The sequence below is a fragment of the Trifolium pratense genome, linkage group LG2 (assembly GCF_020283565.1).
Source record: "Trifolium pratense cultivar HEN17-A07 linkage group LG2, ARS_RC_1.1, whole genome shotgun sequence".
NCBI lineage: Eukaryota > Viridiplantae > Streptophyta > Magnoliopsida > Fabales > Fabaceae > Trifolium > Trifolium pratense.
The window spans coordinates 60145200-60160179 of record NC_060060.1 but is presented as its reverse complement, the minus strand read 5'-3'; the positions used below and the strand labels follow the sequence as shown (position 1 = coordinate 60160179).

General features: G+C 36.6%; 1 protein-coding gene across 1 annotated transcript; it reads right to left on the bottom strand.

Annotated features, from left to right (window-relative positions):
* Positions 1-3536: 3536 nt before the first annotated feature.
* LOC123909274 (RING-H2 finger protein ATL20-like) lies at positions 3537-6754 on the bottom strand. The gene is made up of 2 exons (XM_045960090.1): positions 5983-6754; positions 3537-4296 (listed from the first exon to the last, which is right to left on the bottom strand). Exons 1-2 carry the CDS (start codon positions 6701-6703, stop codon positions 3851-3853), a joined length of 1167 nt encoding a protein of 388 aa, XP_045816046.1. The 5' UTR covers positions 6704-6754; the 3' UTR covers positions 3537-3850.
* Between the last annotated feature and the right edge of the window lie 8226 nt (positions 6755-14980).

Below are 14980 nucleotides of genomic sequence, written 5' to 3'. Positions count from 1 at the left end.
TAATATCTATCTGGTATATATGGCATTATGGCCATGAGGTTGTATCTGTTAGTCTTTTTTACTAGAGATATATTGCGAAATCTGATAAAATTTGGTTGGTGTTGGTATAAGAATCAGATAGCACTATATTTGTGTTGATAATTATAAATGTCAGTCTTGGATTTAGTAACTGAAAAAGGTAGAACCTTACCCATTTTTATTATTCTTGATCATTCAATATAATTCAATCTTCTGCTTGATAAATACAAAACCTTTTATTGGTGAACATAGCGGTGTTCAGTTTCAGCATGCTAATAAGGTGGTTAATTTCCAAGGTTCAATGGTGATTTTGAAACTGAAATCTCATGGAACTGTTGGTGAGCATGCTGGTGGGAAAGGAAAGGTTGATGGTTCAGGTGTTGGAGTTGATGTGGCTTCATGCACGAACTAGAGCAACTTTCTATCCCGAATTTGAAAATGAGGTATATGATTCTTGTCTCAGTTTTTAATGATTGATTTCATGAGTGGAGGTTATAGTGTTGAATATTGTCATGTATCAATCTTCCTAGTTTATATATTTTTTCTTCATAATAATTGTTTGAATCTCAGTCTTATGGGATATTAGACAATCAAACAAAATGTTTTCAAGAACATTCAAAAGAAACTGATATGCTCTGTGCCGAGAACCTAAATTTGACCATTGGAATCGATGAATATACTATGTTTTATAAATTTTGTAACGGACGGATCATAGAAGCCTCAATGACTATAGAGTAAAATGCCGGACGAACTTAATGACCCTAGTCCCTTAATGTGAAAGGTAGTTGTTGCCTTAATTGCTACTCAAGCAATTGTCTCTATCTGTGTCCGCTTTTCGATTAAAAAATTATGAATTTTAATTCATAATAATGCATGAATGGATATATATTCTGCTTTGATGACCCTTAGTCCCTAAATTTGATTCTGCAACCGCAATTAGAAGTGATTTTGCATTATGAACAACATTCAATCTTCTGCTTCATAAAAACAAAACAAAAGAACGTTAATTGAGCAAAGGTGTTCTTTCTGTCCCAAGACCCTTTTGTTTGTTACGGTAAATTTTGAAACTTTCATTTCAATATATTTGCTTTCTTGAATCATATGTGTTGAGATACCCATATTTTCATTTTTTATTTTGTCAAGAACATTCAATCTTCTGCTTGAGAAAAACAAAACGAACCTTAATTGTGCAAAAAGTGTTCTGTCCTAAGATCATTTGGTTCCAATATTTTAAAAAAGCAGTTTTTTCTTTGTTACAATGTTGTAGTTTTGCACGTTTTTGGAATTTTCATTCCAACATATTTGTCCCATTTGGTTATAATCAATAACTGTTGGGAACGATGATGGCCTTCGATAAAAACTTTTAATCTTATGCTTCAATAAAAAGTGATTGAATGTCTTGATGCCCAAAAAATGCCGGATAAATTACTTAAATGACCCTAGTCCCTGAATGCGAAAGCTAGTTGTTGCCTTAATTGCTACTCAAGCAATTGTCTCTATTGGTGTCCGTTTTTCTATTAAAAACATTATGAATTTTTATTCATAATTATTCATACTTTTTATTCATATTCTGCTTTGATGACCCTTAGTCCTCAAATTCAATTCTGCAACTGCAATGAGAAGTGAGTTTGCATTATGAACATAATGACCCTTATCTCAAATATTTCATAAGTTTTGTACGGGATGGATGTCTCAATGACCTTTGAGAAAAATGCATTATGAATTCTTTATTCATAATGGAAAAGTTGGATGGTGGCTTTCAAAGGAAAGACATTTAATATGAAATTTTATTCAACACGTGGATGGTGTCTATTGTGTTTTTATGACCCTAATTGTGAAACTGTCACTAGTGGTATGGTATACATGAGATCGCTAACTCCAAATTCGATGATAAGATGGATATACTTTGTTCCATGATTTTTGTAAGGAATTGTCTTGGTGGCCCAAAAATGCTGGATGATGCCATATTGTGAAAGTTAGTTGTTGCCTTAAATGCAATTTTAATATAAAATTTCATTCATAATATAAGGCAAGGATAATATCTATTGTGCTTTGATGACCCTAGTCTCTAGATGCAATTTTCCAACTACAATATGAAGTGATTTTGCAAATGCAAAAAGAAGTGCTTCCTTGTGTTTGATTAGCCTACTAGAAAAGGGTTTCAAAGGAATTCTCAGGAACAAAGTACAAAGAAACGAACTCTTTGGAGTATAAACTATTTCTTATAATATCAATCTGGTATGTATTAGTGCATCGCGTCCTAAAGGCTTTGCACAAAGATATTGTGAACCCCTTGTTTCATTGAGGGATGACTTTGGAAGCAGTGTTGTGGGGCGTGCCACACTTTTTGTTTACTTTAAGTTGCTTCTGTAAGGAGGTTCTCCAAGAGTAGATGCCCATGTGTGTGGCGAGGTCTGCAGAGTCGACAAATCCTTGTCCTACCACAATTTAAATGGATTCAGAGGTGGGCTGCCTTCAGGGGTTTGGTCAAAAGCATGCAGGTTTGTGATTATCAATTCAATATGGTTTTAATACATATTTATGTTTATATAGAAGGACATTTCAAAGCAGAAAAATATATTATGTCAGGAAAACCATTTGCTATGAAGTTGAATTATAATTATTTTGGAGTAGCATCATTTAAAAATCTTTAGAAAATGGCTATATCATTGGTATTTGTGTACTTCTAGACAATCTTTGTTCCAGAAAGTTTTATGTGGGTTACTTCTATGTATCATACATCTTTATTGAATTTGTTGTAAAATGATTCTTTTTTCTTAAAAGGCTATTCTTGCTTACAATATTATTTCATCTTTGGCTATTATAAGATATACATTATGATATTTCCTATAGACCCTTTTCCTGTTAAGGTTAAGTAGTGGAGAACGGAATTGATTAACAAGCTCCCTTACTTTTCTGTCAAGTGTTGTTTCTGTTTTTTCTCCTTCTACTATCCCAAATTCAGCTCTATTCATGAAGCAGATGGTTAATACTCTCTCTGCTACCAGGTACTATCAAGACCATTATTCGTCCTTTCCATTGCAACAGTCTGTACTGATGAACTGGAATGTAATGATGGAACCTCAGATCATATTACTGACTCTCGTGATTCAGAAATATATATCTGCAACAGAACCATCTCCTGTGCAGGATAATTTGAATTATTAGGTATATGATTCGAGGCTTCTTACTAAGGTTTACATGTGCAATTTATCCTTGTTGCGATGTTATTATAAACACTTTACTTTTGAGCTTGGAATGGCATAATTTTCTACGTAAGAACTATGATGAGTAATCTAACTGATTACAGAACCAGTTAGTTACTTGAGAGTTAAGTCCTGAACTAAACTCTGTAACAAAATTTGGTATTCTGTTACTCAACTCATCAACCGATGCAAGTGCTGACTCGACACTGAAAACTGAAAACACAATTTCAAGTAAGCTTAGAATGACATATGGGTCTGTTCTTTTTGTTGTTTTCTGAACATGTTGATTTGCAATACAATTATATGTCTATCTAAGCACAAGATGTGATCATTAGACAAAGATTACAAAAGTTACAAAAACCACAACTCACCAAATTGGCATCACGCTTACAAAGCCCAAGGAACCCCTAAAAATCCTATAAAGCTCAAGGAATTCCTTAAAAATGACATTTACAAACAAAAATAAAATCAGTCAGCTTCTTTATGAGATATTGTTTGTATTAGATATAAGTTCTTCACAGTTTTGTCATTTTTAAAAAAATACTTGTTGAGTTGAAGCTAGACTTGACTTTCGAGCAATACTAGACTTGTTAGGTGCACCGAAACGGCAAAATTAAGCCTTATGGTCAAGATTGAGCTAGATTTTGTGATGGTACACATGTAGGAGAAGTTCGACAAATTGGACATGATGCATTCAGCAGAAGCCATTCATCGATGCATTGTGCATGAAAGCAATGTTCACATTCGGGCATAGTTTTCACTGTTTCTTTAGGCATATAATCTGACAAACATATAGGGCATGTCTTGCCATTAGATTTAGGTAAGTGTATGATATCACCTATAACTATTTTCCGGTAAGATTCAATCGTAGATTTATCAAGACCTGAAATGTTTGTGTATTGTTGTGGATCAAGAAGAGCCTCAAAATCGGCCACCGTGTCGTGAGCCCAAGCCCAACCATGAGTCCCAAATCTAAACTTGCTGCATATCCAACTTAACAGTGAAATAAAGCACAACAAAGATGGCACCCCTACACATATAGCTATGGCGTAACTTGCACCACGGGAAATCCCTGTAAATATTTCAAATTTCACGGTTCATTCTCTTAATAGAGGATAGTTAATATGATAATTGTGTTGATGATTTAAAATTTTAGATTTAACATATAACATGTATAAATAAATGTCAAATGCAAACAATTATAAAAGTCAAGAGAGGACTAAGTAAAAGTTAAACAAGTCAGGCCTACCCTCTATCATGACTCATCTCCCACAACAGTATTTTAATTATTAACCTGCTCCAAATTCTTTCTTAATTATATTTAAAATATTCATGACAAATAAGTTTTGTTGTTTTCTAGCTGTTTAAATTTTAATTTTCCATATCTTAAGTCATGGAAAGAATATTTATAATCTACAAGTGACACATAATTTAAAGTACAGCTTATAAAAAAAAATATTCCTATTCCATATTCATCTGGCTTAAGCAACCACACTAACCAGTTTATCGACCACAATAAGTTGTTTTAGCAGTTTAATTTGTCTTTTATGAGTTAGGATCTTTTTATTTTTCATTATTTTTATTTCTTTTATTACTATATTTTCTTTGTTTACAATAAATCCGATGACCGAACTTAGGATTTCTAACATACTACTCAAACTCTTTAGCACTAAACTAGACCTAGTGGTTTTTCATTACTATAGTTTTCAACAAGGTTGTCAGAACCGGACCGGTCATCGAACCGGCGAGCTCACCGGTTCAAGGTTTAATTGGTCGGACCGGGTTCAATCGGGGTCGAACCGTTTTTAATTAAATATATATTTTAATTAATATATAAATAAATATATATGAATAATTGCTCAATATTTCATAATTTCACACATTAAAAAGATAAAATATCAAAAGTCAAAATAAAATAAAGTTTATAATTCAAACCAAATGAAAAATAGATGAAAAACAAAAATATTTCCTATTCCTACGACGTCGTTGTTTTGTTTCAGATTTTAAAAATAAAAATAAAAATTAAAACGACGTCGTTTTGCACTCTTTTTTTTGAAAGAAAAAAAAAACTGCAAAACCGCTTGAACCGCCCGCCCGGTTCGCCGGTTCGACCCCGATTCACGCGTTTTTTTGCCGGTCGGTTTCCTATCCGTTTTTTACTCAAAACCGAACCGTTTTCATGACCGGTTCACGGTCCGACCAGTCCGACCGGCCGGTCCGGTCCGGTTTTGATAACCTTGGTTTTCAATTAATTTAAAGCATATAAAAAATATTTGGACTCGTTTAATGTTACATTTTGTATTTATATTTTCAAAATTATAAATTACGTAGTAATAGAAAAAATGAAAAGAGTAATAAATAGAGAGATCTCAACTGTGTCCAATAGTCTCCCTTCTCTAACCTAAACACTGCGGACTATTTCTCCTAAGTTCTGGCTAATTAATTAACTTAAGGAACAACATGATTAAAATGGCAAGGACAAATCAAGTAAAATTTCTAATAGAATTCTAGGTGGGGAAATTAGAAAAATGTTGAGGGTGCATATATATATATGGATGAATCAGAATGGAAAATTAATTTAAGATTTGAATATCAACTAATTGAAAGTGAAAAATAAAATAAAAATTAATCATCTCATTCTCATGAAATAGAAAATCTACCACTAGTCTACTACTATCTTATGCATGCAAAATGATCAATCACATATATGTACCAATTTGACATAAATTCGAATGTAGAGATTGTTTAGTACTAGTACCTTGTCGTGGAGGGACATTGTAACAATCAATTTCAAAAGTAGAGTTAACTTGAAAGCCACATCGTCCACCATGAGACTCACACCTACCACACGCCGGCGAATTCCATGACAATCGAAGGTCATCGTCAAGTTCAGACGACAACACTTGATCAAAAAACGGCGATTTAACTGGCACGTTCACGGTGTCAACCAAATCGCAAATAGACGATAAGTGCACAAACACACTAAGAGAAGGCGTTGCGAAAACAACATATTTCGGAAAATCACTAAGACAAGCTATTGGTTTGTACTTAGAGGTAAGGTATTCCAAGTTAAAGGAGCAGTTAAAAAAGGTAAATTGTTGATAGTAAACAGCATCAAATGGAGAAGAAGAGAGGTTAAGTGATAGAAGTTGTTTTGGGAGACAATTATTGGGATCATTCACCAAAAGTTCTTGTTTGGCATAGTTTATTTTTTGGATTTTGAGTTTTTTCATATAAGGTAGATTGAGAAGTGTTTGAGTTTTTTCATTTTCATTGCATGATACTTTGAATCCTTGATATCCACATGTCTTTGCTTGTTTTCCTTCTATATGGAATGGAAATCGGATTAGTGGTTGATTAGTGTGGCAAAAAGTGTCTAAACATGTCTCTATGGTTGCTAGTGCCACTATATGCTTTTGATGAATGTTGAAGAAGAAAAGGAAATAAGTTAAGATGAGTATGGAATTGGGAAAGTTCATGTCAACGGATTTTGGGTTTGGCTAAATTATTGGTGTTGGTAATTTGGTATTGGCACAAAATATGGTGGTGGGGGCAGTGGTCTATGTCACACTACATTACATCTTCAAATCTTTAACCAAGAATATTGCTAGCAACACACTCTTTAACAAACACACTCCAACACACTCTCTTTTATTGGTTGAAATTCACATGGGTCCCATAAAAAAATGTGGACCCATATAATTTTTATGGGACCCATATAAATTTTAACCAATAGAAGAAAGTGTGTTAGAATGTGTTTGTTAAAGAGTGTGTTGCTAGCACTCCTCCTTTAACCAAATAATATGATATTTGAACAAAATACATTAACTTTTGTTAATAAATTTTTATTTTATATTTGAGATCAAAATAATATTTGTTTAAATAAATAAATAAATAAAGATATTTTTACGTGTTATTGTAAAGACTAAATGTAGTAAATAAAATGTTGCTTAAAAAGAAGTACCAAATAAAAAGAAGAAGAATATACTACATTATCCTAATATGAGATGATAAAGTTGTGAATGGGGAGCCCTCAACTATGCATATTATAAAGTTTTGACATTGGGATTTAGAATGAAAATGTTTTTGCTTTAAGTTTAGTTGTCAGCATCTCTGACTCCTTAAAAATTTTATACATGCGTAGAGGATTCGGGATAGGTATTAGTATTCCTTTTTTTTTTTTTTTTACTAACTTATGTCGTCTTTAAAATTGGGAAGAATCTAAATTTAAACTCAGTCAATTTAGATTTTTCCGGTTAAAGATGAATGTATGTGAAATCCAAATGTATGTGAAATCCTTGAACAAGAGTTTTATTTTCATGTCTAATTGCTCTTTTTCACTCTTGTTCTCTAACAAAATATCTTATGATATTATAAAGGCTTAATTAGTAAAATAGTCTCTTAAAAGACATTTTTGATTTCATATTGGTCCCTTAAAGAAAAAAAAAGTCTGAATAGGTCCCTTAAAGAAAAAAAGGTCTGAATAGGTCTCTTAAAAGACATCTTCATTAATCAGTTTGGTCCTATTCAGACATTTTTTTATGGACCAAACTGATTAAAATATATGTCTTTAAGGGACCTATTCGGACATTTTTTTTCTTTAAGGGACCTATTCAAACATTTTTTTTCTTTAAGGGACCAATCTGAAACAAAAAATGTCTTTAAGGGACCATTTTATTAATTAAGCCTATTATAAATTATATCGGAAAATATCTTTCGGTGAATGTGAAAATTCTGAGCAATTCAATGGAGATGAGGAATTATTGATAGAGAGCTACTTTTGTCATCCTACTGATTACTCGCGCATCATATTTTTACACATTCGCGACTTAAGTAACAAATGTGTAAAAATAATACGTTTTGGGAAGAAAAAAAAAAGTCATCCGCTACTAAGCCGTTGGCAGGAGTAACTAGTAAATCTACAAAAGTAACTCCCTTACTGATATGATGATTTCTCTCCCGACCCCCCTCATTTCTTTTATACCCCCTGAATTTCCGTTTTTACCCTTGGGGGTACTGCGGTTTATAAAAACCGAAGTCTTTTGACATCTTGAAACATTTCGGTAACTGCGAACCGAACGTGGTGTTGACATCGTTCGGTATCCACGAACCGAATGTAGGGTTTCTTCGGTGGATATTAACCGAAGGGTTGCTTCGGTTGATATTAACCGAAGTTGTCTTACATATGAACAATTTCAGTAAGTTCGTTTTATTTTGAAAAACAAACCACAAAACTCCTCTCTTCCTTTCTTCTACACATTTGCGGCCAACTTCAACATCCAACTTCAAATCACATTTCATCAAGTAAGTTTCTTTCCTTTATTTGTCATTCTATGCATTCCTCATCACCATGACATTTCAAATTCATTTTTTGTTCTTCCCTATAAAAATTCCAAAATTTCAATATCTGATTATTGAGTTAAATTGTTGATTATGTTGTTTGAATCGTTGATTATTGGTTAGTTGTTAGATTGGTTACATACTAGCATGAATGAATGTTGCTAATTGAGTTAAATGTGAATATGAAGCTAATTGAGTTATAGTGTACTCTAAGTGTTTGTCAAAATGTACGAGTGAATATGAATGCATGTTTCCATTTGAATTATGTTTCCATTGTTGCAAGAATCATGTGTTCGATTGAATTATAAGTATGAATTTATCATAGATTAATTGTTTGTATTGATTGTGAATTTATTTATCTATGTATAGATATGGAAGAAAATCTACCTAGGGGTAGGCATGGAAAGGCAATCAATGCACATGCTTCCGCTCGTAGAGAGCTTGCTGCAAATCATCCGTCCAAACGAGGTCGTCGCAAAGGACCAACTCCGGGGCAAGGTACACATGATGCCGAGGCGGGTGGGTCGCATACACGTGGACGGACACGTCTAGGACAATCATTGGTGGTGCAAGATGAATTTGATGCCGACCAATTTTTAAATGCGTGTTTTGATTATGATGATCTTGGATCACCACAAGTCTCACCACAAGTCTCACCGCAACACTCACCGCAAGATGAACCGCAAGACCCACCGCAACAACCACCTCGACAACAACGGCGCAAACCGGTACGCCGAAGACCACCAAAGTGTTCACGTAATGATGATGAAGTAGGTTTTGGAGGAGGACCGACGGATTTGTCCTTGTTAACGGAGTACGATAAGCATATGGCTCTTCCGATATGGTATGCAGACCCAAATGACAAAGAGGTAAACCAATTTAAAATACGACGATTATTTTATTAAAAATGTTGTGATTACGTTAGCTCGATAATTTTTTGTGTTATTGGAATTTTTCAGATTTTAGCGGTAAATTTACGTTGCATCGCCAGCGGAAAAAAAGTTATTAATATACAAAAACCGTCCCGCCGCACGGACAGGTGGTTTTGGGATGTGGTTGAAGCATCGGGTTTGGAGCCGCTTACCCGGACTAATTTTAGCGTGCTTGACTACGGGCTCCTCTGGGCATTTGTTGAAAGATGGCATACGGAGACGAGTTCATTCCACATTCCATTGGGTGAGCTGGCCATCACATTGGACGATGTCCAGTGTCTGTTGCATATTCCGATCGAAGGAAAGTTTCTGAACCATGGCAAAATGTCAAGGGATGAAGCGGCTGACATGGTTAATTCATTTCTAGGAGTTGATCGGAATGTTGTTATGGGTCATTTTGCCAAAATGAACGGGCTCCATCTGAAGCATTCTGACGTGGAGGATATCTATAGTATTAACCACGGATTAGCTGATAAAGCTGTTGCTGAAGGTAAGTCGGCGCATGAGATTAAGCTGTATAGGGACAGGTCCATACGGGCTTTCTTGCTATTTTTGGTCTGTTGTACCATATTTAGCAACAAAAGCAGTTACTACGTGGACGTAGTATACCTGCAGTATTTTCAGGATTTGTCGGCTATCCGTGAATGGAATTGGGGTGCTGCTGCTCTGGTTCATTTGCAACATTATCTGGATGATGCGTGTTTGGTGACAGTGAATCAGATGGCTGGGTACATGTCTTTGCTTCAGGTAACATAAACGTGCGCTTACGAAAATTATTCAACATGTATGATATGTAATGTCCGTCAATATAATGAAACTTGTTTGTCATGCTTTCAGGGCTGGATAATTTCTCATTTTCCGGGACTTAGTGTGTGGGCGCAGGATCCTATCTATTCTGAGAGCATGCCTCGAAATGCAAAGTTTGTTCCCGGAGCTGGACATAGGGAACCAAGTAGCTATAGAAACAGTTTGGATAATATTCAGACGTACGGCTGCGTATTCAGTCCATATGATGATCACCGACACGTCCGCCCTTTGATAAATTCATGCTGGTTTTCTGGATGGTTGAGATGTGGTAATTTGAAAGCAAAGCACTTGCCTGAACGCGTGCTTAGACAATTTAAACATGTCCAAGGCATTCCAAGAAAACCGGATTTGTCTGCGACTCCGGGGATGAGCCTATGTGAGATTGATCGTGTTTTTATGGAGGAGTTGGATTTGAGGATGATTGCTGAAGAGATGAGGGGTCAGGCTGTGGTTAGCGCATGGGACCATGAACCTGGATACATGACATGGTTTTACAAAGTGTCGCATCCAGTTATGCGACCTGTACAAGCTCCGGCGTCACCACCAAGGCCACCTAACTTAGAGGTGTTGATAGAGGCCGCGGAAGCAAGGAATGACCCTAACATGCTTCAGGTATGCCGTGGTGTTAGGGATGAGTTGGAGAGGTCACTTCGCGAAGGTGAGGCGGTGGAAGGAACTCCTGTTCATGGTACTTTGCGGAGGATTTTGAATTTGCTTAACCCTGTTTTGACGTGTCGGCGACTTAAGCGGGGTAGAGGGAGACGGTACAACACTTGAGAGTAGGCTTAGCTAATATTGTAACTCAGTTGTTTAATGTAATTTTATTATTTGAATTTGTCGAATTTGGATGTAGTTTGATTCAAACAATTTGTTGTATTTGACTACGTTTAATTACCCGTTACCTTTTTTAAATTTCCGTTAAATTGATGTGTCTAATACTCAGCTATGTTATGATGTTACATAAACGTGCAAGACCCAAAACGACCTAATTCCACATTTCGGTAGATTTCTGCCGAATAGATCATATTTCAGTGAACCAAACAAAATTTCGGTATCCACGTACCGATATCTGGGTACATTTCGGTACCTAGTAACCGAAATAACTTTCGGTATATTTCTGCCGAATATGTCCTATCCAGTGAACCAATGAAAATTCCGGGGACTATTTACCGAAATCTGGGTGAGATTCGGTACACAACTGCCGAAAACGCTATAGTTCGGTTCTCATGTACCGAAATTAACTAATATATTAGGAAAAACTTTAAACGTTCACCATTTGCGCGAAAACGGTTTGTAACAGAGGCTAGGGCGATTTTGGAGGTTTCAATCGCAAATTTAAGGTTTCACCAGTAGAACGACAATTTCTCTCTTCTAAACATTCAATTTCTCTCTGATAATCACCAAACTCATCTCTACAAGTAAGTTTTCAAACTCAACTCTCTCATTTTCTTGTTTTTTTTTTTTTTTTTTTAATTTTGATTTGTTAATGCTCGTGATTATTGTTTTGATTCCACTAAATTTGGGGTTGTATTTTAATTTAGGGTATATGATTGGACTTGTATAGGGTAATTTATTTTAGGGCATATGAATTGGATTTGTATTCTTGTTTATGTGCACCAAGTGTTTGACAAAATGCTTGTATGAGTAGTGTTTGACAAAATGCTTGTATGAGTATTGATTTATGTATAAAAATTGTTTGAATGAGTAACCGATGAGTATTGATTTCGTAGATACTTATGGTGACTGTTTTCTTGTAGGAATCATGACGGACGACAAAGTTGGCCGAACAAGACGTGGCGGTGCAAGCAAAGCACATAGCTCTGCACGTAGACAGGCTGCGGTCAATGTAGATAAAATTCCAAATCGAGCTAAAGGGAAAGCAGTTTCAACCACGACGGATGAGCCTCGACCGGAGGATGCAGAATCGCAAGAGGAGAATGAAGACGTGGAAGAAAATTTTTCTGAAGAAGGGGAAGAGGAAGGGGAGGAAGAAGTGGATGAGGAAGCGGAGGAAGCGGACGAGGAAGCGGATGAAGAGGGGGATGATGATGGGGAAGAAGAAGTTGACGAGGAAGCGGAGGAAGCGGACGAGGAAGCGGATGAAGAGGGGGATGATGATGGGGAAGAAGAAGTTGACGAGGAAGCGGATCAAGAGGGGGAGGAGGAAGGGGTAGAAGAAGTGGATGACGAAACGGAAGAGGAAATGGAGGAGGAAGAGGAGTCTGAACAACCACCACCAGAACCTAAAAAACCACGGAAAAAGGTTACGCGAGTAACACAAGGAAGGAACCCACCACGAGTAAAACCACCACCAGTTACATGTTATGATGGTGGTCCGTCTGACTTGTCTTTGTTGCCGGGATTTGGAAAACATGTTGCTGTCCCGTTGTGGAAAGGAGAGGTAAGTTACAATTCAGATAACACTATTTATTTTCGATGTCGATTGTTATGAAGTGTAATGTTTTGCAGCTCCAATCCCGGTATTTGAGGGTAATGAACAACGGGAAAAAAATCAATAAATTCAAGATATGTCCGAAAGAGTACTCGTGGTTTTGGAATGTCGTTAATGCGTCCGGACTCGAAACCTTGCGGCGGACAAGTTACAATCACACCGATTGGGGGCTGTTGACAGCATTTGCAGAGCGATGGCATCCCGAGACCGGTACTTTCCATCTTCCTATTGGTGAGATGACTATAACCTTGGACGACGTGTCCTCATTGCTTCATATTCCGATTACCGGAAAAATGCTCGACCACAACGGAACGTCATGTACAAAGGAAGATGGTGAAGAGATGTGCGTAGAGTATCTGAACTTCCCTATCAATAAGTGCAAGAAGGAGTTTAAAAAAATGAAAGGAGCACATATAGGGTTTAAGACGTTGAAGGATTTGTATATCGATAATTTGAAGGATGCCTTGAAAGCTGAAAGGTTAAAGAAGCCTGCTGAAGATGTTGAATTCCTCAGGGAATGCACCATTAGATGCTATCTGCTATACTTGATCGGTGCAACCATTTTCACCAACAAAAGTATGCAGTACGTGGACGTCATTTTTCTTACCTACTTGCGAGACCTCAGTTTAGTTAACACATGGAATTGGGGTGCTTCTGGGCTGGCATATCTGTACAACTACTTGGATGCTGCAAGCCGCCCGAGATGTGGAAATCATGGTGGTTATAATTGTCTATTTCAGGTATACATACAAACTCAAAATGCGTTTTGCCTTTTAACTGAATATCGGTTGTTATAATTAAATATTTTACTTACCCATATCATGTGTTTTCAATAGGCCTGGATTATGGCGCATTTCAAAACTTTTGGTGGACGTTTTGTTGATCCAAAATACATCCACGACAATCCCTATGCGGCAAGATTTTTGCGTTTAAAAGGACCAAAATTTCCAGGGGAGCATAGGTCCGCATTGGATACAATGCGCATGGATGAAGTGGTGTTTTGCCCATATGAGGAGCACCGGCAAACCAGACCCTTTCAAGATATCAGTTGGTACACTGGTTGGATTATGTGTGGAAGTGCTATTATCAATCCACACTTGCCAGAGCGTGTCCTCCGACAATTCGGACATGTCCAGTCTATCCCTAGGCACCCTGATGTATCTGCAAAGGCTGGTATGAATCGGTTTACGATTGCTGATGCATTTGCTTCCTACCTGACTGCCAACTATGTGACAGAGGAGATGCGAGGACCAAAAGTTGTGCGTGCATTTGATACTGTACCCGGATACATTCTATGGTTATACCGTGTTTCTCATCCGAAGATATTGCCACCGGTTGAAGCGGATCCACCAACACATGCTAACCTTGAGGAGGACAACGTGAGCGGTGAATGCGACGTGTCTGAAGTGACTAAGAAGGTTCGAGCGGATTTGAGGAAAGCGCTCGATGGTCAACTCAATTTGGCCGATGCTTTGGTGGTTATTGAAAAAGCCTACACTGATTTGGACCCTGTAGATGCATATTTGGTGCGACGGAAGAGGAAAAGAGACTCGGGTGAAGGAACAAAGAAGAGGAAGAAGAAGAAGAAGACAACAACGGAAGATGCCGGAACAAGCAGCTTGTAGTTTTTTATTTTTTGTTTTCGCTATGTTTTATTATTTTTTTTAACCTACCGTGTACAATGGAACAATTTGTCCGTATAATTTCGTTTTGCCTGGGATGTATGAACATGGATTTATATTGAATGCGATTTCCATTTTAATTTGTTTTTTAATTGGATTTGGATTGGAATGTATGAATTTCATATGAAATACGATTATATCCGAACAGGTGATTTCGCGTGGATATGATCCCACGGATGATACATAGTTTAAAGTCATTCGTTGGGAAAAGATATATTTCGGTAAAACTCTGCCGAAACATACTAAAACAGTGAGCCAGAGAAAAGTTCGGGAGGATATTACCGAAATCTGGGTAATATTCGGGTTTCAGTTACCGAAATTACGAGTTCGGTAAAGTTTTGCCGAAATTACCTATTTCCAGTGAGCGAGTCAAAATTCCGGTACCTAAATACCGAAATCTGGGAACAATTTGGTATGCTTTTACCGAAATAAAATTTGGTATTCAATCTCACCGAAATCTTTGAAATTACACCGACTAGTATTAATTATAACTTCAAGAAAATGAAACACACTTAGGCAAACTAAAAATCACAACAAAGATGA